The 25,044-nt window shown below is 39.4% G+C and overlaps 1 protein-coding gene across 1 annotated transcript; it reads left to right on the top strand.

Moving 5' to 3' along the window:
* Positions 1-25,003, top strand: LOC136879317 (zinc finger protein pita). Its single transcript, XM_067153137.2, has 3 exons — positions 1-427; positions 1,386-1,529; positions 23,840-25,003. Exons 1-3 carry the CDS (start codon positions 260-262, stop codon positions 25,001-25,003), a joined length of 1,476 nt encoding a protein of 491 aa, XP_067009238.2. The 5' UTR covers positions 1-259.
* The last annotated feature ends 41 nt before the right edge of the window (positions 25,004-25,044 follow it).

Below are 25,044 nucleotides of genomic sequence, written 5' to 3'. Positions count from 1 at the left end.
GTTACTGGTTAAAAGAGTGAAATATGTTAGGTGTTTTTAAAAGACAGCGCATATAGCCAACGAAGAACAAACGAATTAACGATATCATCATTCAAAGTTTTCCGCGAGTGAACACTGCAGTATCTGCAATCAGGCTTCTGTCGAGTTACAACTAATCGATTCGGTTGAAAATTGTTGCGATTTTACTATGTTGTAACTTGTAATATTTGTTATGTTTGTTTACATATCTATGCAGTTAAAGTAAACAAACGCTATAGTAATGAAGACGTACAGTAGGAAGAAACCCATTGATAAACTGAAAATTGACTATGGGTTTGATAACGTTTGCCGACTTTGTTTATCATCCGATAGAGAAAAGAGATTTATATTCACTAGTAAAGAAGAAGTTCCTCTATCAGCGAAAATAATGGCTTGCGCTCCAGTAGAGGTAGGTATCACTTAGCAACACTCATTCTCGAAAGAAGACGAACTTACTGTAAATACAAGCTTGTTTAAATAGACATTTTCTTAATTTGTATAGGTTATGAAAAATAATCATGCCTGCTCAAACTTTATGGAGCTTGCTAAATATTGTATTTCCTAAAAGAAGGAAATGCTTTTCGAGACAGTGAAAGTTTGAATCTGCTGAAGTTCATGTTTTTTATTGCCGAATATTTTAGTTGACATGTCAGATGGTGGTGGTGGTAATCTTTGGTTTTAAGAGGAAGTAGGCTTACAACTAGGAGGCATCATAATGTGTCGTATGAGATACCGTACCGGTATTATATTCCTCTTTATTTTCATTCAGTGTTAATTTTATCCCAAAATAAATAAAAGTAATAACATTCTCCCCAATATTACCCAACTTAGTATAATGCCCGTAATCCCCTCCCCCCACCCAACCACGACCCAAAAGATAGCATAATCATGTATAGGCCTAGTTGTGAAATCTGTAGGCCTAATCGTAACTATGGAAAGTTATTGTAGATAACAAAATATTGATTCAGAATATCACACTGATCTCTGGTGATCTGACGAGCCCGTAACATCTTTTAGCAATATATGTTCCAGTCATTGGGCTGGTTAATACACACCAAGTATGTAAAAATAAAAAAATCTAGGCCTATCATTATTCTGTCAGATTAAATAAATAAAATATGTCCAAACATTGCACTTGATCAAGGCAGTCTATTGTCAACCTAACCTGTAATGTTCCCAATACTGTATGCTAAGGCTAACAGAAGAGTAACACAGGCAAAGAGGATAGAATAGAACACAGGTTTCCATATACTATTTACATTCACTGAAAATACACTGGAATGTTTACCTCAAAGTGTCAGGCTTTTAAAATGAAAAAACAACAACAACAAAAAACATATTCTCACTTGTGCTTGCTCCTTTTTCAGGTCTTTGAAGGAGATGGACTCCCTGCAGAAATTTGCTTGCTATGTGTGCAGCAGTTGGAAAATGCTTACAAATTTCGTCAGAAATGTTTAAGTTCTGATATTAAATTACGTGAGTTCACTAAGAACTCACAGTCTCACGTAAAGGTATATGGCAAATGCTACTTACTATTTTAATTTTGCTTCTACTTTCGATATAAGTTACTGGTTTTTTATTAGGTAACTTACATATTATGAATGAAATTTTGTGCTGATTTCCATTGTTTGTGTTGTTCTCAAGCTACAGAGTATCTAAACTAGCAGAGTGATCAGATATGCTTTACTCCAGCTTGCGCGGTGTGTTCTCTATGGTAAGGAGATGGCGCATTGTTCCATGACACGTTTTGTTCCCTGTCCCCGGCCATTTGCGCACATCCCTACTAGCTGATCTTGTACACATGTTTGATGGTGCAGTCATATTTCAGCTGTTCACATGAGAGTGAGTGTGTGTGTTGGGTGGGGGGGGGGTTTAAAATACTGTCATTAGTCATAAAGAGTGTTATGGCTCGTGCATTTTCAGAGGCACAGCCTGACTTTATACATGTGCTCACTTAGTCAGCTCATTAAGTTCAAAGAATGACTACCAGGTGTAGACATTCCAAATCATAAAACAGTCCATAATATTTATAATAAATATCAGGAAACTGGAAGTATCCAGCCTAAGAAACCAAAAAACAAAAGCAGTGTAGGTTTCTCACCAGGGAAAAATTAGATGGCATTGGTCATCATGTGAAAAATTCTTCTAAAAAATCTTCATCTTGTATAACATATGGGTGTATGTAAAACACTACTAAATTATTGCACTTAAAACCATATAAAATAACTGCAGTATGTGCACTTTAACCAAGTGACCCTGTACGTTGGTGCACATTTAGACAAATAGACTCACATTTAATATTCTTCTTGGATGAGGCCTGGTTTCACCTCCAAAGGGAGTGCTGTTATATTGGACTTTGTACATGAAGTGCCCCTCCATGATGTAAAAATTGGTGTGTGGTGTGCTATCAGTGGTGAAAGAATCATAGTACACTTTTTTTTTTAATATACAGTTGATTCTCTTACTTACATAACAGGGAGTGTGATTTTGCATTTTTTGAACAGGATTCTGCCACTGCTCATGCTGTAATTAATTCCATGAAAGAAATACACAAAGTGTTTCCACAGAACAGACTTATCACTAAGGATTTGTGGCCACCTCAGTCCCCCAATTTATCCAGCTGCAATTATTATTTCTGAGATAGATTTTAAAATGCTGTGTACAAGATCATCCCACACACTATACAGGTACTGAAACACAATTTTCGTCAGGAATTTGGCAGGATACCCTAAGATGAAAGCACACCCGGGCAACTGGAGTGGGACATTGATGACGATGATGAGTGGTTGAGTGGAAGTTGGATGAAAACCAGTATGGTTTCAGACCACAGAGATGCTGTCAGGATCAGATTTTCAGTATGCCCCAGGTAATTGAAAAATGCTACGAGAGGAATAGACAGTTGTGTTTATGTTAACCTTAACATGAAGTAGAGTGACTGATAAATAGTTTCCTATAGGCATGATATAGGCTTTTGGGCTTATGCCGTGTCAAGAAAATAGCTAGCTAGTTAGAAGTCTTTCTCGAGGACAGTCCAGAGTTTTTTCTGATGACGCAGAGCATAGTTCTCTGCAAAACGTAAAGAATTTCACCTTACAGTATGTTCTCGACACGGCATAAGCACAAAAGCCTATATCACGTCTATAAGTACGGGCCGTGAAAGCATCAATGCCAACAAAATAATTTCCTAACGACGTGCCAAAAATGTATGGAGAATGAAGGTGGGCAGATTTAACACCTCCTTTCATAATTTGGTAAGGAATGAACTTTTTTTAAATTGATTGATTACTGTTCTACGGGTTACCTTTCTGCTGCTGACCTTGACCTGTACGCAGCAATGAGAGTGTGCTCACCTATAGTAAAACCATTGTGCATCAGAGTAAAGCATATCTGGTCAGCCTGTATTATCATATTATCTTGGGAATAAACAGGTTGGTCCATAGGTTAATTATCCTAGTATTACTTCAACAAATTTTGTTTTTATGAATCAAATTTAAAGTAGCTGGGAAATGTTGTTATTTTTTATTCTCATATTTTAGCCATTTCTGGACAGTAATAAAGAATTTTAGGAAGATAGGGAAAAAGGAAATGAACAGTGTTTTGGGTAATTCAGGTGAACTCATAATAGATCCCAGGTAATCACTGGACAGGTGAACGGAATACTTTGAAAATCTTCTCAACGTAAAATGAAATCTTCCTGGTGGTGTCGCAAACAACCAAGCTCATGGGGAGGAGGAAAATGATGTTGGTGAAATTACGCTTGAGGAAGTGAAAAAGGTAGTACACAAACTCCATTGTCATAAAGCAGCAGGAATAGATGCAATTAGACTTGAAATGATGAAGTATAGCAGGAAGACAGGGGTGAAATGGCTTCATAGAGTAATAAATTTAGCATGGAGTGTTGGTAAGGTACCTTCAGATTGGACAAAAGCAGTAATTGCACCATCGTCGCCATAAGACCTATGTGTGTCAGTGCGATGTAAAGCAACTAACCAAACCCCCTGGCACTACAGCCCTTGAAGGGCCTTGGCCTGCCAAGCGACCGCTGCTCATCCCGAAGGCCTGCAGATTACGAGTTGTCATGTGGTCAGCATGACGAATCCTCTTGGCCATTGTTCTTGGCTTTCTAGATCGGGGCCTCTATCTCACCGTCAGATAGCTCCTCAATTCTAATCACGTAAGCTGAGTGGACCTCGAACCAGCCCTCAGGTCCAGGTAAAAATCCCTTACCTGGCCGGGAATCGAACTCGGGGCCTCCAGGTAAGAGGCAGGCATGCTACCCCCTACAACATGGGGCCAGCGATGTAAAGCAACTAGCAAATTTTAAAATTTTTTAAAAAAAGTAATTGCACAAATCTATAAGTAAGGAAACAGGAAGCCTATATCATGTCTATAAGTACAGGCTATGAAAGCATCAGTGGTAACAAAATAATTTCCTAACGAGGTGCCAAAAATGTATGGAGAATGAAGGTGGGCAGATTTAACACCTCCTTTCATAATTTGGTAAGGAATAAACTTCTTAAAATTGTTTGATTACTGTTCTGTGGGTTACCTTTCTGCTGCTGACCTTGACATGTATGCAGGAATGAGAGTGCGCTCTCCTTTAGTAAAACCATTGTGTATCAGAGTAAAGTATTCATTGGCATTTAGGAAGGGAGGGTATGATCAGTGGTTGAGAGGAAGTTGGATGAAAACCAGTGTGGTTTCAGACCACAGAGGGGCTGTCAGGATCAGATTTTTAGTATGCACCAGATAATTTTTAAAAAAATGCTACGAGAGGAATAGACAGTTCTGTTTATTTTTCGTAAATCTAGAGAAAGCATATGACAGGGTTCCGACGGAAAAGATGTTCACCTAGGGGATGTACTAGGGGACAATGGGATTTAGGGTAGATGATTAAAATCAATCAAAGGCATTTATGTTGACAATTGGGCTGCAGTGAGAATTGATGGTAGAAGGAGTTCTTGGTTCAGGGTACTTACAGGGATTAGACAGGGCTGTAATCTTTTATCTTTGATGTTTGTAGTTTACATGGATCATCTGCTGAAAGGTATAAAGTGGCAGGAAGGGATTCAGTTAGGTGGAAATGTAGTAAGCAGTCTAGCCTATGCTGACGACTTGGTCTTAATGGCAGATTGTGCCAAAAGCTTGCAGTCTAATATCTTGGAACTTGAAAAATGGGTGCAATGAGTATGGTATAAAAATTAGCCTGTTGAAGACTAAATTGATGTCAGTAAGTAAGAAATCCAAGAGAATTGAATGTCAGATTGGTGATACAAAACTGGAACAGGTAGATAATTTCAAGTATTTAGGATGTGTGTTCTCCCAGGATGGTAATATAGAGAGATTGAATCAAGGTGCAGTAAAGCTAATGCTGTGAGCTTGCAGTTGTGATCAACAGTATTCTGTAAGTAGGAAGTCAGCTCTCAGACTAAAGTATCTTTACATCGGTCTGCTTTCAGACCATCTTTGCTTTACGGGAGTAAAAGCTGGGTGGACTCAGGATATCTTATTCATAAGTTAGAAGTAACAGATATGAAAGTAGCAAGAATGATTGCTGGTAAAAATAGGTGAGAACAATGGCAGGAAGGTACTTGGAATGAGGAGATAAAGGCTAAGTTAGGAATGACCTCAATGGATGAAGTTGCACGCATTAACCAGCTTCGGTGGTGAGGTCATTTGAAGCGAATGGTGGAGGATAGGTTAAATAATTGAAATTAAGAGGGTTCCTCCTATTCAATACAACATTTATTAACGTGAATGAATCACATATCGTTCACGTGAGGTACTAGTTTCGGCACTAAACTTGTGCCATCATCAACCAACAAGTCAAATCGGGCAAACACAATATAACTTTAAAACCAACTTTAAAACACACTATATCACTTGCACAGATGAATATGAAATAAAATATGGTATATGATGATATTGCATATCAGTTTAAAATCCATTAAAATGACGATGACTTGTTGGCTGATGATGGCACAAGTTTAGTGCCGAAACTAGTACCTCATGTGAACGATATGTGATTCATTCACGTTAATAAATGTTGTATTGAATGGGAGGAACCCTCTTAATTTCAATTATTGTAATCCCACTTCAATATGGATCATGAAATTTCTAAATAGCAAGGAGGATAGGTTACCTAAGAGAATAATGGACTCTGTTATGGAGGGTAAGAGAAGTAGAGGGAGACCAAGACGATGATGGTTAGGTTCAGTTTCTAACAATTTAAAGATAAGAGGTATAGAACTAGATGAGGCCACAGCACTAATTGCAGACAGAGGATTGTGGCGATGTTTAGTAAATTCACAGAGGCTTGCAGACTGAACGTTGAAAGGCATAATGGTTTATAATGATGATGTATGTATGTATGTATTTTAGCCAGTATAAGTCACACCTAGCATCTTTGATTACACACTTCCAACTGTCCATTCCATAGTTTCCCTCGAAAACAGTAGATCATCTACTCATCAGTAAAGAAAAATAGTCACATAGATCATTCTCTTGTCCCTGACAACCAATCCACTCATGGAAGGTAACTTTCAGAATGTAGCCTATCATAAATCCTATTAATGTATGACGGCTGATCAACAAAGAGTGAGGCATTTTGTTTTTCAGAGATTAGATTAGACTGGATAAAACCTTTAATGTCCCTGGTGAAGTTGGCTCTTGGCCCCCTCATATGCTTAACCAATCAAATTAATACTATAAAACTAATAAAAACTTAACATACGGTACTGAACTGTATTCTTGTGGATAAATGGAAGGCCATCTTGTAGCCAGATGAATAGAGGTAGTCTTAGCATCAAAGGGTGGACCAGTGTCATACTAATTCCTTTTGTAGGGGAATAGGTAATGAATGAAACTGTATTGAGATACGTGTGGACAGACAGTAGGCCTATATCTAAAAATGCTCTATGATATCCTACTGTATAGTACTACCTCCAGCAATACACGAAGACTGATAAACATAGAATATGTAGCTGGTCTGGCTCAGGCTTTAATAGTGTGTCCTTGCTCGCAGTTGGTAGTCCAGTTCATTACAGTGGCATTCTACACCTGCGAATTCTGTGCACTTACATAATTTGTTTCTTGTGGGAAAAGACAAATGTCCACAAAATACTGTAACAGGATTATTTTTTAAATTTTACTTTCAAAACCTTCCTCCACTTTGACGCTGTCTGAAACTAAGAATACACTAAAACAGTTTTTTTTTTCAAATTCAAAGTCCATGATCTCAGTCCAGCGATTACAAGTGATGTCGGAGGATCACAATATAACCCTTGAATGCTTTCAGTCCCCCAGTCGATGAATGTTTTGTTACTGATATTGAAGGTCTTCATCAGCTCTATTGTCTTCTTCGCGACTGTCCCTCTCACACCAGTCATGAGACCTCCCACTTCTATGTCGTCCAGCTCGTATATATTCTTATAACATGGCACTCGAATTAGCTTTCATTCATTCATTATCATTATAGACTGTTATGCCTTTCAGCATTCAGTCTGCAAGCCTCTGTGAATTTACTAAACGTCGCCACAATCCTCTATCTCCAACTAGTACTGTGGCCTCATTTAGTTCTATACCTCTTATCTTTAAATCGTTAGAAACTGAGTCTAACCATTGTCGTCTTGGTCTCCCTCTACTTCTCTTACCCTACATAGCAGAGTGCATTATTCTCCTAGGTAACCTGTCCTCCTCCATTCACCTCACATGACGCCACCACCAAAACCGGTTTATGTGTACAGCTTCATCCATCGAGTTCATTCCTAAATTAGCCTTTATTTCCTCATTCCGAGTACCCTCCTGCCAGTGTTCCCACCGGTTTGTGCCAGCAATCATTCTCGCTAATTTCACGTCTGTTACTTTCAACTTATGAATAAGATATCCTGAGTCCACCCAGATTTCGCTCCCGTAAAGCAAAGTTGATCTGAAAACAAACCGATGTAAAGATAGTTTCGTCTGGGAGCTGACTTCCTTCTTACAGAATGCTGTTGATTGCAACTGCGAGCTCACTGCATTAGCTTTACTACACCTTGATTCGGTGTCTCTTACTATATTACCATCCTGGGAGAACACACAACCTGAATACTTGAAAATATCTACCTGTTCTAGCTTTGTATCACCAATCTGACATTCAATTCTGTTGAATTTCTTACCTACTGACATCACTTTAGTTTTCGAAAGGCTAATTTTCATTCCATACTCATTGCACCTATTTTCAAGTTCCAAGGTATTAGACTGCAGGCTTTCGGCACAATCTGCCATTAAGACCAAGTCATTGGCATAGGCCAGACTGCTTACTACATTTTCACCTAACTGAATCTCTCCCTGCCAATTTATACCTTTCAGCAGATGATCCATGTAAACTATGAACAGCAAAGGTGACAGATTACAGCCTTGTCTAACACCTGAAAGTACCCTGAACCAAGAGCTCATTCTACCATCAATTCTCACTGCAGCCCAATTGTCAACATAAATGCCTTTGATTGATTTTAATAATGAACCTTTAATTCCATACTCCCCCAGTATGGCGAACATCTTTTCCCTTGGTACCCTGTCATATGCTTTCTCTAGATCTACGAAGTATAAACACAACTGCCTATTCCTCTCATAGCATTTTTCGATTACCTGGAGCATACTGAAAATCTGATCCTGACAGTCCCTCTGTGGTCTGAAACCACACTAGTTTTCATCCAACTTCCTTTCATCTACTGCCCAAGATGCCAGTGAATACTTTGCCTGGTATACTAATCAGTGAGATACCTTGACAGTTGTTGCAATTCTTCCTGTTCCCTTGCTTATAGATAGGTGCAATTACTGCTTTTGTCCAATCTGAGGTACCTTACCAACCCTCCATGCTAGTCTTACTACTCTATGAAGCCATTTCATCCCTGCCGTTTCACTATACTTCACGATTTCAGGTCTAATTTCATCTATTCCTGCTGCCTTATGACAATGGAGTTTTTTTACCATCCTTTCCATTTCCTCAAGCATAATTTCACCAACATCATTTTCCTCTTCCGCACGAGCTTGGCTGTTTGCAACACTGCCAGGATGATTTCCTTTTACATTGAGAAGATGTTCAAAATATTCCCTCCACCTCTCCAGTGATTCCCTGGGATCTATTATGAGTTCACCACACTGTTCATTTCCTTTTTCCCTCCCATCCTAAGATTCTTTATTACTGTCCAGAAAGGTTTCCCTGCTGCTTGACCTACCCTTTCCAGGTTATTACCAAAATCTTCCCATGACTTCTTTCTGGATTCAACAACTTTTTGTTTCGCTGTGTTTCTTTCATATACGTACAATTCCCTGTCTGCCTTGGCCCTTGTTTCGAGCCATTTCTGATAAGCCTTCTTTTTACGTTTACAAGCTGCTCTCACTTCATCATTCCACCAAGATGTTCGCTTTTTTCCATCTTTACACACAGTTGTCCCTAGGCATTCCCTTGCTGTTTCTACTACAGCATCCCTGTATGCCACCCATTTGTGAGAAACCAGTAATATGTGTTCTTTGTGTTGTTTATTTCCTTGAACTTGGTTATGTACTCTTTGGAAATGGAGAACTCTGGGAGTGTGTAAAAAGAAAATGGTGTGATTGTTTGTGGTTTGTCTGGAGAATTAAATCTCGTGTGAAAGTATGTTCTGTGTTTAGAACTGTGTTTACATGTATAGATGACGTTCTGTAGTTTTTTAATGTTGGTGCAAGGATCTGTGACACAGGTAGTGCGCGAGTGTCTAACCCAACATTTAATTTGGTGACCCCAACGTGATAAGTATAACTGTACGTGCCACAATGGAGAATTTGTGTAAGAAACGGAAACCTGTGAGGATATCATTCACGAAAACCTCCCGACTTTTACTAGATGAGCTAAATAAAGACGCGATAAACGACGAAGATGTTAGGTTAATGTCCGTAAAATTGGAACGGTTATTTCAAGAACTTTCGATGTTAGATGAGCAAATACTGGACTTGGTTTTGCAGGAAGAAGGGAGTGATAAGAAATATGAAGATGAGTATGCCAATATTGAAGAATATAGGGATAAAATGGACGCTGTGAGATTCAAAATAGAAGCACACACTCCGAGGTTAGGTGTAACACAAGAAAGTGATAGGTTTGAGATGGCATGTTCTGTTGAGTCACATAAAAAGATGAAATTACCAAAAATAGAGTTGGTTAAATTTAGCGGTGACATAAAGGACTGGCTTTCCTTTTGGAGTCAGTTTCGCAGAATTCATGAAGATGAAGACATAGCAGCAGAAGACAAATTCCAGTACCTGATCCAGGCGACAGTTCCAGGAACAAGAAGCACGAGAGATCATCGACAGCTATCCACCGACTGCAGAAAACTATCATATGGCAGTGGACGGACTGACTGAAATTTTTGGTAAGAAGGAGTTGCTGACAGAGTTCTACATCAGAGAGCTCCTAGGTTTGGTCATAAAAAATGCCACCAGTGTGAAAGGTAAGGAACATACTTTACAACTGTACGATAAACTTGAGTGTTACTTAAGAGCGCTGGAATCCATTGAAGTGACTTTTGACAAGCATGCGGCAATTTTGTTTCCACTTGTTGAATCAAGCATTCCAGAGGAGCTTTTGAGAATCTGGATGAGTAGTAGTTCAAGTGTGACTCGGGCAAGTGATTACAGTGAAAAATTGAAGATGTTGCTAGAATTTCTAAAGGCTGAGGTGGAAGGAGAGGAGAGGATAATGTTAGCTAAAACTGGGTTTAAATTGACTCATAGATCAGGTAAAACCTCCAATGAAAGAAAAGATTCAGAGGATGAAAGTGTACCTACTGCACATAATCTGTTGACTAGTGAAAAACAGAATACACGATCAAATGTTTGTGTATTTTGTGAGAAGTTTCATGAGAGTAAGGAGTGTTTTAAAGCCCAAAGGATGTCTCTTAGGGAAAAGACAGACATGTTAAAATCTAAACGGGCTTGTTTCACATGTTTAAAACCCGGACACAGGTCTGTAAGGTGTAAATCCTCACTAAAATGTTTGATCTGTGGGAAAAAACATTATCCGATAATGTGTTCTGATCTGCCTAGAAATAACGAGAAACCAATATTGTCAGAAGAAAATAGGAGGGAAAACACGAGTGTCGTTGGTGCAAACCACTGTTGTTCTCCAAACGTCCTGTTGCAGACTTTAATGGTAGTTATCACAGCTAAGGGTGGTCAACGTGTGGTAAGGGCGATAATAGATACTGGATCCCAGCGTTCCTATATTCTAAAGAAGACTGCTCTGGAAATGGCTTGTTCTTGTGTTGGATCTGAGAATCTCATACAAGTTCTGTTTGGAGGAATCTCGTCGTAAAGACAAGTACACAAGAGATATCGAGTATCACTTCAGAGCATGACAGGAAATTATTCATGTGAGATTGAAGCCTTAGATCAAGTTTCTATATGTGGTTCAATTCCTCGCATTAATCAAAGTGCTTGCCTGCAAGAATTAAAAGAGAAAGGCATTGTAGTCTCTGACACTGGAGCTGGTCATCCTACTATTGAAATTTTAATTGGAGCTGATTATGCAGGAAGCTTATTCACGGGAAATATGGTAGGACTACAGTGTGGCTTAGTGGCACAAGAAACTCGTCTTGGCTAGGTGATAATGGGATCAACACAAATTACAGGGCATGGTAACACGGCTAACCTGGTAACATCCTTACTAACACATAGTGAAGATCTGGCAAGACTCTGGAGGTTAGATGTGCTTGGGATTACAGATCCAGCAGACAGGAAAAACAGAGAGGAGGTGGAGTTAGCAGTTCTGAATCATTTCAAGAGAACAGTCGCTGTTAACAAAGATGGTAGATATGAAGTCTGCCTACCCTGGTGTGAAAGAAGAGAGGATCTTGAGAATAACAGAATGGTGGCAGAGAAAATACTTGCATCGATGACTTCAAAACTTGTCTCCGAGAACAGATACGAAGAATATCATTCAGTACTACAAGACTGGCTAAAAGAAAATATAATTGAAGAAGTTGATGATGACATTGGAAACAAGCAGGGATACTTTATGCCTCATCGTGGAGTTTTCAAGAGTGATTCAACTACGACGTGCTGACCGGTGTTTGATGCTTCCAGTAAACAGGGAGGAAAGCTGTCCCTAAATGACTGTTTGGAGAAAGGCCCCAACTTGCTGGAACTTCTACCATCCATCCTGCTGCGATTTCGAGAAAGGGAAATAGGAGTAGTGTCGGATATAAAGAAGGCATTTCTGCAAATCTCTGTGAACGAAGTGGACCGTAATTATCTGAAATTCCTTTGGTGGGATGATTATGCGACCAGGAAGATTAAGATTTTTCGCCACTGTCGCGTGGTATTTGGTGTAAATTGCAGCCCGTTCATTCTAGGAGCTGTTATAGAGCATCATCTTGATAACTGTCCTGCTGGGTACCGTGAAACTGCAGAAAAACTCAAGCATTCATTTTATGTGGACAACTGTGTTGCTTCAGTCAGTTCGGAAGAAGAATTAAACTGTTTCATACAAGAGGCTTCTCTTTTGATGGCCACGGCAAAGTTTGAGTTAAGAGGTTGGGCGAGTACTGCACTAAATGAAAGCGATGCGATTCAAGAAACCATACCGGTACTCGGATTACTATGGAACAGAACAACTGATAGCCTGTCTTGTGTAGGGAAAATACAAAATAAAGAGCCACCTGTAACAAGAAGAAAGATTTTGTCTGTCTGTCAGGCAGCATTTGATCCTGTAGGGTATACATGTCCCGTCACTGTTGTACCGAAAAAACTATTGCAGGAAAGTTGGAAAGAGAAGACAAGCTGGGATGCTGAGGTCTCGGAAGATCTGCAAAGAAACTTCGAGAGGTGGTTAGAAGAATTGCATTGTTTGGCTGATGTTGAAATTCCTAGACGATTTACTTCAAGCAGCGATCGAACATCATACACTTTACATGTCTTCTGTGATGCTAATGCTTCAGCCTATGCTGCTGTTGTATTTTTAAGAAGTGAAAGTAACTGTGGGATGACAGTGCAGTTGTTACTAGCGAAGTCACGAGTTGCACCGGTGAAGAAAGTAACTATGCCTAGACTAGAATTGTTATCTTGCTGCATTGGTGTCCGACTGCTAGTCACTGTCAAGAACAGTTTACGTCTCATGGAGACTCCACAATATTGTTGGACTGACTCGACTATTGTATTGAGTTGGATTAGGAGGGATGGAAGATGGGGAACCTTCGTAGAGAACAGAATAAAGGAGATACTAAACTTCACACAAAGGGATGAGTGGAACCACGTTCCTGGGAAACAAAATCCTGCTGACTTCCCGTCGCGAGGATGTTTGGCTAAAGAACTCTTAGAATCTGCCTGGTGGGAGGGACCAGCATGGCTAAGGCTACGTGAGGAGGAATGGCCTAGTAATATGGCTGTGGACATAGAGTCCTCTTGTCAGGAAGAGGAGAAAGGGGTAGTGATGACAGCTGGTAGTACTACCTCATGGTTTCTGCAGTACTTTTCGAAGTATACCAAGATAGTGAGGATGGCGGCATGGATATTCAGATTTGTGAAGAATAGTGCAAAACAAACAAATGAAAGGTATAAAGGGAAGTTAACAGTGCAAGAGATAGAAAGGGCTGAAAAGAAGCTTATACAACTGGTACAAGAGGAAACGTTCACCAAAGAAAGGGTTTCTAGTTTGAAATCTCTATGTGTCTTCAAGGATGCAGAAGGAATCCTGCGGGTGAAGACGAAAATTGTGGAAAGGAAGGACGATGATAACTTCAAATGTCCCGTTGTCTTGCCAAACAAGCATAAACTAGTTCAGCTTTTGATTCAGGAGGAACATGAAAGACTGCTTCATAGTGGAACTCATATACTACTAGCTCACTTGCGCCAGAGATACTGGATACTGAAAGGTCGAAGAACTGTTAGAAATGTGATTGCATCGTGCAAGAAATGCAGACGACTTGAAGCCAAAGGTATGGTTCCAGAAGTGCAGTGCCCTCTTCCAGAAGATAGAGTGAAGGACGCATCGGTATTTGAAGTTGTGGGAACAGACCTTGCAGATCCACTAATCCTCAAGGGAGGACAGAAGTCGTGGATTGTACTATTCACTTGTGCCGTGTATAGGGCAGTTCATCTAGAACTAATAACCACTCTGTCAACAAATGGATTTATTATGAGTCTTCGTAGGTTCATTGCGCGAAGAGGAAGGCCAAAGATAATTTACAGCGACAATGGAAGCAACTTTGTTGGGAGTAATAACCTGCTCAGATCCATTGACTGGAGCAAGATAGAAGAAGATGCCTCGTTGCTACGAATCCAGTGGAAGTTCAACCCTCCAACCGCTGCCTGGTGGGGAGGTTGGTGGAAACGGATCATCCAAACAATCAAAAGAGCCCTTCGTCGTGTGCTGGGAAGAGCGTCTCTAAACTACGAAGAACTACTGAGTATAATATGTGACTGCGAGGCTCTGATAAACTCTCGACCTCTCACTTACATGTCAGAAAATCCTGAAGATTTGAGTCCAATCACGCCTAGCATGTTTCTACAAGACCTGCCTAATGTGAGTACTCCTGATTTGGACTTGATAGATGAGAAGTGTTTAACAAAAAGGATGAGATATATCCAGCAACTACGTCAGGACTTGAGGAAGCGATTCAGGGATGAATATCTGGGTCAGCTTGTACACTATCATCAGAAGTCAAGTGGTGAAACTACAAAAATCAAGGAAGGGGACATTGTGCTCGTTGGTTGCGACCGGAAAGGCGGATCGAGTGGCCTATTGCCAAGGTGCTTGAGGTATATCCTGGAAGAGATGGTGTGGTACGAGTGGTACGGTTGAAGACTTCTTCTGGTGAACTTACCCGCCCTTTACAGAGACTCTACTTGTTGGAGGGATCTTCACCTTCAGATGTTAGTCCTGTCATTGATGTTGATGACAGAGTCCGACAACCTTCAGTGTCGCCACTGAGGGAGGTACAGGTGACGAGAAGCGGAAGGAGAATAAAATTTCCTGAGAAACTGAACCTTTGAGCATAGTTGATTGTTGCTTCATGCAACAATCAAGGGGGGAGGATGTGAGGAACCAGTAATATGTGTTCTTTGTGTTGTTTACTTCCTTGAACTTGGTTATGTACTCTTTGGAAATGGAGAACTCTGGGAGTGTGTAAAAAGAAAATGGTGTGATTGTTTGTGGTTTGTAGATGTCTGGAGAATTAAATCTCGTGTGAAAGTATGTTCTGTGTTTAGAACTGTGTTTTCATGTATAGATGACGTTCTGTAGTTTTTAATGTTGGTGCAAGGATCTGTGACACGGGTAGTGAGCGAGTGTCTAACCCAACACCATTCTCTTTCTATATCCGGAACCTGCTTACTGTCTACTGTTTGAAACTTCTCACTAATCATATCCATGTACTTCTGTCTAATTTCCTCATTCTGGAGATTTTCTACCCTTATTTGTTCGCAGACAGATTTCACTTTCTCTATCCTAGGTCTAGAGTTCACTACAGATCAGATAGTGGTCTGTACCATCGAAAAATCCCTGGAAAACTCGTACATTACATGTTACAATTCTCATAGTTTGGTCCTATTGAATTGTACAATAAAGTCAAAGAAATATTAATGTTTATTTATTCCACCTATTCAGTACATAAAAAGTGATTTTAAATTATAGGGACACGTTTCGCCCTTTATTTAAGGGCATCTTCCGCCTAAATCTCAATCTGAAAGATAAAAAATCAGGATCCTGATTGTTCTTAATTGTGGATGATTTAAAAAAAAAATTACAAATGAATGTGAGGATGATATAGGAAATAGTTAAGATATTCTTAAAAATAAAGTCTTAATAAAGTCTTGCAAACAAATAGACGTAATTTATACACTTTCTCGAATGTCCTTTTCTAAAAATGTGGTAACAAGTTGCATATTGGTAGTTCTATAAGAACGCAAATTGCTACGTTGAATCTTGTAAAGCGGCGCCCTGTGTTGGTTGAGGGCGTTAGAGAAAAGTTTGTATCCTAAACAGTTCAAACGTCAGAATAATGATGAAGAATGTTGCTGATTACTCCAAGTGGAGTTTAAATACATTTTAAAGCTAGTATGGGACGTTTCTGCCGCTCACTCAAATTATGCTGTAGGGGTGAGGGAAATGCTTGATACTTTAAGTGGGGTTTATAATAACATATAAAGTGGTTAGATTGTTGTAAATCTCATGTGACGAGATAAATCTGTAGTCTTCTTAAAGCACGAGTGAAGAAGAGTCCTCAATGGTAAGCAGCTGTGTTAAATATTAGCTGGAAGGAGCGACTGTAGCTTCTTGTGTAGAGTCAAAAGGGAAGTTTGGTTTGAAGTCTCTTTATTAATGTTAAATTGGTTAACGTAAAGTTGGACGTTGGACAGCTGCTTACCAATGACCACTCTTCTTCACTCGTGCTTTAAGAAGACTACAGATTTATCTCTTCACACGAGATTTACAACAATCTAACCACTTTATATGTTATTATAAACCCCACTTGAAGTATCAAGCATTTCCCTCGCCCCTACAGCATAATTTGAGTGAGCGGCAGAAACGTCCCATACTAGCTTTAAAATGTATTTAAACTCCACTTGGAGTAATCAGCAACATTCTTCATCATTATTCTGACATTTGAACTGTTTAGGATACAAACTTTTCTCTAACGCCCTCAACCAACACAGGGCGCCGCTTTACAAGATTCAACGTAGCAATTTGCGTTCTTATAGAACTACCAATATGCAACTTGTTACAGCATTTTTAGACAAGGACATTCAAGAAAGTGTATAAATTACGTCTATTTGTTTGCAAGACTTTATTTTTAAGAATATCTTAACTATTTCCTACATCATCCTCACTTTCATTTGTAATTTTTTTTAAATCAACCACAATTAAGAACAATCAGGATCCTGATTTTTTATCTTTCAGATTGAGATTTAGGCTGAAGATACCCTTAAATAAAGGGCAAAACATGTCCCTATAATTTAAATTCACCTTTTATGTATTGAATAGGTGGAATAAATAAACATTAATATTTCTTTGACTTTAAACTCGTACATTCCTAACAGATTTCCCGAATTCGAAGTCGGTTAAGATATAGTCTATTATGGATCTGGTACCCCTAGCCTACCATGTGTAGCGGTGAATAGCCTTGTGCTTGAAGAATGTATTCGTAACTGCTAAACCCATACTAGCACAGACGTCCAGCAAACGCTTCCCATTCGCATTAGCTTCCATATCTTCCCCACATTTACCAATCACCCTTTCGTATCCTTCAGTTCTATTTCCAACTCTCGCATTGAAATCGCCCATTAGCACTATCCTATTCTTGCTGTTGACCCTGACCACGATGTTACTCAATGCTTCATAAAACTTGTCAACTTCATTCTCATCTGCACCGTCACATGGTGAATACATTTAAGACAATTCTCGTCCTAATTCCTCCAACTGCCAAATCTACCCACATCATTCACTCCTTTACGTGCCTAACAGAAACTATGTAGCGTGCAATAGTGTTCCTGATAAATAGCCCTACCCCATACTCTGCCCTTCCCTTTTTAACACCCGTCAAGTACACTTTATAATCTCCTATCTCTTCCTCGTTATCTCCCCTTACCCGAATATCACTTACTCCTAGCACATCCAAATTCATCCTCTTTGCTGACTCAGCTAGTTCTACTTTCTTTCTTCCATAAGCCCCATTAATATTGATAGCTCCCCATCGAATTCCATTTCGTTCACCAAGTTGTTTCCAAGGCAACTCAATTTTACCACCAAGTAAGATAACTGCTGTGGGATAAACAAGTATCATTGAAAGCTAAGACGTCATTGTATAAATCATATTATACACCCATCCTCACATATAGCTTGAAAACTACCACGTTAACGAGACAGGACAACTCAAAACTCCATCCTGCAGAAATGAAATTCCATGATACAGAAAACCAGGAAGGACAAGTTCAGGAATGAGAAAGTCCGAGAGGAGGTGGGAATAAGAGACTCCCTACTGCAGAGGATGCAGAAAGCAAGACTGAGGTGGTTTGGTCATGTAAGAAGGATGAGTGCAAGCAAGACTGCAAGAAGAGGATATGAAAGAGAAGTAAAAGATAAAAAGACCAGGGGGCAGATCCAGAGGAAAATAGACCAATCTGGTGAAGAAAGATTTTGAGGAGAGAGGACAAGATTGGGAGAAGATTACGAGAGAACAGTGGTTTATGGATAGACATAGGGAGAGGGTTCGTACACCACACCCGGGCAACTGGAGATGGTCAACGATGAAGATGATAATGATAAAAATGGCACTGTAGGCAGATAGATGGACTTCTTTTCTCTGTCTACTTCGTCTGGTTGATCGGAGTGTGTTTCAGATCTTACTGTGGGGTCTGATGTACTAGGTGAATCAAATATAAACCAGAATTATTTGTTTGCAATTTTATTGAATCCACCTAAAAATACACAACAAGCACCTCATTTTTCTACATAGTGTCCCGAATGTGAGATACATTCTTGCCACTGAATTGGCAACGTTTTTATGGCGTTCTCAAAAAAAGAATAAGAACTTGTGTGCAGCTAGTTGCACACGTACTTCTGTACCGCTGCATCTTCATGAAATCGCTTTCCTCTCAGTTCTTCTTTCAGTGATCCAAACAAGTGGTAATCACAAGGTGATGAGTCTGGACTGTAAGGAGGATGTTCCAAAGGTGTCCAATGCATTTCCTCCAGTTTTTCCCATGTTACAACAGCAGTGTGTGGCCTTGCATTGTCATGCAGAAGAAGAACGTCTCAGATCGGTTGTCGGCGACGTTTGTTGCGAAGCAGCTTTTGTCTCGATCAAAAGATGGCAGTAATAGGCTGCATTCACTGTCTGTTCATGCAAGAAATCCACAAGCAAAATGCCTGTGTAGTCCAAAAAAACAGTTGCAAGCACTTGCTTGCTTGTTTAGACTCCGGCATGCAATGATGAATCCAAATTTCATCAAAAGTCACAGTGCGACGCAAAAAGTCATATCCTTCCTCCTCGTAATGATTCAGATGCTTCTGACAACTATCCTGGCAGAATTTTTTTTTTGTTCCTGTGTGAGGAGGCGAGGAGCCCACCAGGCAGACAATTTCCGAAGGTCGAATTCATCATTGATGATAGCTTGAACACTTCCAAAGCTTATTCCTACGAGTGAAGCAGTTTCCGAAGTGTTTATGTACCAGTCTTCTTCAGTAAGGCCACGTACAGCACGAGTGTTGTCCGCGGTCGTCTTTGGTAGGGCTTGTTTTCCACTTCTTCCCATCCTGCCAAAAATTGTTTGTGCCATTCATACACCTGGGTCTTTGAAAGAGTTGCATCCCCAAACTGTGCATGGAGCCTTCTCAAAATTTCCGAAGCTTTGGTGCCTTCTGTCGCCAGAAACTTGATGATGATGATGATGATGATGATGATGATGATGATGATGCGTTGCACAACGGACGTGTGTACCTCCTGCTCACTCATGGCATACTGAAGCGAGCGATCGCTCTGTGGTGTGTGAAGCATCAAGGCTCCTACTCCGGACATACCCAGAAACATCCTCTCAAAGCCCTGCCAATTTCCATTTGCTACCAAAGCCGCTGATTTTAAATTCAAGTTTTTGATGCACCTAGTATATCCTTTTTTTCCCCTTCAGTCTTCCATTGGTTGAGCCATTATTCGAACACCATTGGTTGAGGGTGAACACTGCCCTCACTCTTGGGTATTCTGCATTTTTGCAACCTTTATTGAACTTATCATTATATGTTATTGTATTTGATTGCTTTTAATAAGTTTACATAATACAATGAAAACCTACAACCTGTTTTCCAGTGATTGACCTGATTAGGGATGGAATGAATGAAGCCCCGTCTTGCGGCGAGGATAGGAATTGTGCCGGCTGCCGAAGCCTGTTGCACTCCTCTAGGGCAATGATTAGTGACTGACAGATGAAATTATTGTGGAGAGTGTCGCTGGAATGAAAGATGACAAGGAAAACCAGAGTACCTGGAGAAAAACCTGTCCTGCCTCCACTTTGTCCAGCACAAATCTCACATGGAGTGACCAGGATTGAACCACGGAACCCAGCAGTGGGAGGCCGACGCGCTGCAGTCTGAGCCACATAGGCTCCACATAATACAATATTGAGACTTAATTGAAAATATTCTTAACTTACACCTGTCGTCGCATCTGCAAAACCCATTATGTAAGATTTTACTAATTTTACAGGAGGAAGAAAAAACATAATCACAACAACACTAGACAACTTAGGAACATATGCGCTTGATATAATACTCTCGACAGGTTCAGCAACGGTACTGTTAGCGAAACTCTTATTAACAAAGCATGATGAACACTTTAATTGATGTATATACCCTTTGTGAGGTTATGAAGTGTCTTAACACATAATTTATTTATGTCATCAAGGCAGTACATCAATGTCATCTGAATTGTGCATGCTGAAGATATGACAATCTTTTACCTTTTTTTTTTTTTTTTTTTTCTTTTGGAATGTATGATACATTACATCCATACCAAAATCAAAAAAGCTAGAGGTTGTTGCCCTAGGTCGTGAGTTCACAACGTCAGGGGATTTCACGCTTATTTTTTCCTTAAGGTACCAATCATCATAAGATTGTAATCCTGCACAAACTCGTTAGCAAGATTAATGGAAGGAAACCAATTGTCCATCATAATGTTGCAGCAAGTATTTTCGATTGGTTGAATGAGTCTCTTCACAATACTTTTTGGGCTGTTATCTGAAACAAATGGGCCCTCCAGTTGAACACCAACGTAGACATCCATGTTAGACGTATAGAATATCCATAAAACAACCAAAAACATAGTCTTGAGTCCATACTTTGCTGGGTTTCTAGGTATGAATTGCTTAAAACTGCATCATCCACGAAAGATCTCAAATTTATTGTCCACTGTATGGAATAGAGTTCTTGGCATTGTTGCATAAGCCTCTCAAAAACATCTTTGATTGGTGCAAGGTTCATAGGCTTTCTTGGCCCATCTTTTCTGATCATCGTCAAACTGAAGTGCTCTCAAAAACGAACAGAATTTGAGGCAAGACGTAACCACACAAAAATTTCAGGAGCTGTCCCTTCAGTTGTCCAGAGATCTTCAGGATTACAATGGGATGACTTCATTACTCTACCTAAATACAGCAGACCTATAATGGCCTTTATTACTTCAAGGTTCATGTCCAAAACATCAATTTCCCAAGAATAATCATCCTTTATTTGATGTAAATGAGTGCTTGTGTAATGCAGTCCTTTCCATTGTATACTGTAGCATCCAGCATATACTTGGTTCCATTGTCACAGAGGATTACAATCTAGATCCCAAACTTAATAGGTGTAGAAGGAATGTACATACAAAATCAGCATTTCCCTCTAAATCTGATGAGTTGTTCATCAATTGTTACATAGCTTCCTGGAAATATTTCCCAGATCTCAGTAATGGGTGCAAGTTCATCAATTTCCCTTCGAGCAGTCCTGGTCACCTTGGTCACCTTACCATCAACTCTTAGAATGAAAACATATTTAAATCTTCTTTCCGAAATAGTTCCATGGTACCTGTCTCCATAGTACAATGTGTTGAATGTTGTCTCTGTAGACAAGTGGTTATTCTTTAATACCACCAGGCCAGAACTGCATATTGTGCTCTCCGTAAGGCTTTTTCCTTATTGGAATTACTCAAGATTGATTCCATAATGTTAAAAGAGGAGAAAAGTAATACGGTGCCAGAATTTAGTCCTGTAGGAGTTCTTTTACATGCCATGGGCACCTTCAAATACCACTGGACTGAGCCAGGATTGAACCTGCCAAGTTGGGGTCAGAAGGCCAGTGCCTCAGTTATGTGGATAAAAGTTTAAAGCAACTTGATGCTTTGCATTCAGTGTCAGACCTGGTTGTACATGCACTATATTTCTTGTGGAATCTTTTCCTAATCATATACCTAAAAGTCATTGTGCACCATACAAATCCATTTTTCCCCAATAAAATATCTGGTTCTGATTTCAAGATTGGGTCTTTCTAAGGATCTCTTTTTTGTCACCATCTACTCTCTATGCCTTTGGTAATTCTTGATGATACTCAGTTATTTTCCTCTTTGTACTTGCCAGTATTGTGTCTTGCATCACTTTCTGTCTGGTACATGCCTTCCTTTTATTGTCCATTGTTGAAGCTGTATCATCTCCTTGTTTCTGTGTTTGAACCATCTTGATCATTTTGACACGCTGAAGAATAGCCTTCATCTTCAGTATCCAATTCTTTTGGCAAGAATTCCAGATCCTTATCACTGTCATAATTGTCCACATGTATATCATCTCTTCTTCTTCTTCTTCTTCTTCTTCATATTATTATTATTATTATTATTATTATTATTACTACTATTATTATTCAGGTGATCAACAAATTAGTTTTAATATCTCTTTATTATTTTTTAGTATTTCAGACACAATCTCTGAAATATAAATAAATGCTAAGTTCGGATTTGGGAACCAACAATAAATGACGTACATTTTAAACATCAACAAAATAACTTCCATGCAGTATTTTCAAGTAGTGAGACATAAAACTGACGCGTGTTATACATAAATCTTACATCACATTTCGCAGAAAATTTTAATAGCAGAGAATTCACCACTATGATCGCCTTCTCCCTCCAACTGCTAGACAAGCACTTATGGGGAGAGGACTTCTGGACGATAGTAGGAGGCGTTCGCTTCATTGAGTAAGGTAGGGACCAGAATAGCAAACTTATATATAAAAATAACTTTTGCTGCCTCTCTAGGGTTAGAAAGAAATGTGCATATGGACTACTCATTTAGCCTGTGTACTTCCATGACAGTTTAATAAGAAAAATAAATATTAATGTTGACCTAGTCAAGTCATGAATCTTTGGTATGGGCAAGATAACAAAAGACAGAAGCTCTTGAAACAATGTGGAAGATCCAGAAATGCACGTTGCAGAAGGCAAACTATACTTCTCCGACATAAAAAGTACAAGGGTAGCCTGTGAATAACTGTATATGATGTTCCTTGCACCTTCTTTGTTCATAAATATTCTTTACCCCTCCTCGCTCCTCTTTCCTTCATTTAGCCTTAGTTAATGCTTGACATGGCATGCTGTGTAATATATTGTAATTTATTTCTTTCATATTTAGAGAGTTATCCTAAAAATCACTCACACACGTGTTAAATACTTAAAAAGGATTCTATTTGGGTGAAAATCTTCAAGGTAGGTGAACTTCTCAAGGTTTAACAAAACAACAGGATAACCATTTTGCTTATTCATTGACCAAGAGAGTAAATAATGCTACTGGAATAACAAACATCATGCGAGCTACAGAGCTGTGTTGTGCTAATGTGCCACTTCCACTGTTGTAGCAGGAACATACATCAACTGACATTTCACAGTTCCAATGTGCATCTGAATATCAGACACAAAACCCGGAATGTCATCTTATACTAACTCCCCATGCAAATCTGTGGTTACAAATGGTGGTGCTACTATCTGTGGAAGAGAGAAATATTGAGATTATTATTGATTTGCTAAAAGTACTGAACAGTTTTAATGGGACCAATTCAAGAGAATCCCATTTCAATTTAAAAAAAGGATCATGCAAATCGATTAGAGAATCTCAGAGTAATTGGTGTATATACATTTTCAAAAGGGAGGAGGTAAAGATGTCATTCTGTATCCTGTCTGTGTCAAACTGTGTCAAATAACTTACGTATCATAGCAATCCTTTTAGTGCAAGCATGTAAGTCTCAAGTCTCATCCTGATAATGTACATGCTCCATTTTAAATGGATGTCTTTGTTTTAGGTTTCTTGTGGCAACAGCAATTCCATTAGTCACACCAGTGAGGATATTCAAGTTAAAAGTGAACTCAGTATTAAAACAGTCCTTTATGACTTGCTGTCTGATGTTGACAATTGTAAAGAACTTAATACCACTTCCTGCACTTTAACCGTTTCTGATGTAAGCGGTGATTCCTTATTGATGGATTGTGAAAACTCACACATAGAATTGGTGCAGAGTGATGATGTCATGCTCATTCAGAACATTCAGACTGCTCTACAAAGTTCAAATAATAATGAAGAGGAAGTACGTGAAAATAGGCAGGATGATAATGAACCTAAGGACTCACAGAGACTAGGTGAGGCTATTGCTGCTGGGTTTGAGATTCTAGATCACAATCATTCTATGGAAGAAGTACAAATTCAATCAAAAAATTATGAGAAAAGCGAAAACAGTTGTTTAGTTCTTGAAGCTGCCGAGAACCATGCCATTGTTAGCAATGAAAGTACCTGTATTAATATTAGTAGTGAATGTAGTGTTCAAGAACAAGAAAAGACCAGTGTTATTTCCAAAAGTGATAGTACTGTGCTTCCTTCATCTGCTGCTCAACAGAATTCTGTGAAACCGACTCTGTTTTTTCAGTGTGAAAAATGCCATAAAAAATTCTCTAAACGAATCGATTTAAAACGCCATAGTTCAGTTCATGATGAACACAGAGGTGTCGTATGTGATGTTTGTGAGAAATGGTTTCCTAACAAGACAAGTTTTAAACGTCATGAAAGAACCCACACTGGAGAGCGGCCATATGCTTGTATGTTCTGTCCCAAAACATTTTCCCAGGATGCAATTCTCTCAAGACACATTATGACACATACTGGGATTAAACCATACAAATGTGCAATTTGTGATAAAGGCTTTACACAGAGGGACGGTCTCAAACTGCATGCTCGACGACACAGCAATGAAAAGCCAGAAATACAACAACATGGTTGTCCACTTTGCAATAAATTCTTTTGTCATCAGTCAGGATTATCTAGGCACTTGATAACCCACACTGGAAAGACCTTTGACTGCAGTGTTTGCTCAAGACCGTTCACTGATCAGTCATCTTGGAAAAGACACTACAGACGTCATTTTGGCCACCAGAATAAACCAGACCAAGAACAGCCAAAAGAAGTTAATAGATAAGAAATATTCCTTTGCTCTATATACTGGAGCAGGCTTTCACA

The sequence above is a fragment of the Anabrus simplex genome, chromosome 8 (assembly GCF_040414725.1).
Source record: "Anabrus simplex isolate iqAnaSimp1 chromosome 8, ASM4041472v1, whole genome shotgun sequence".
Classification (NCBI taxonomy): Eukaryota; Metazoa; Arthropoda; class Insecta; order Orthoptera; family Tettigoniidae; genus Anabrus; species Anabrus simplex.
This window is presented reverse-complemented; position numbering and strand designations above follow the sequence as displayed.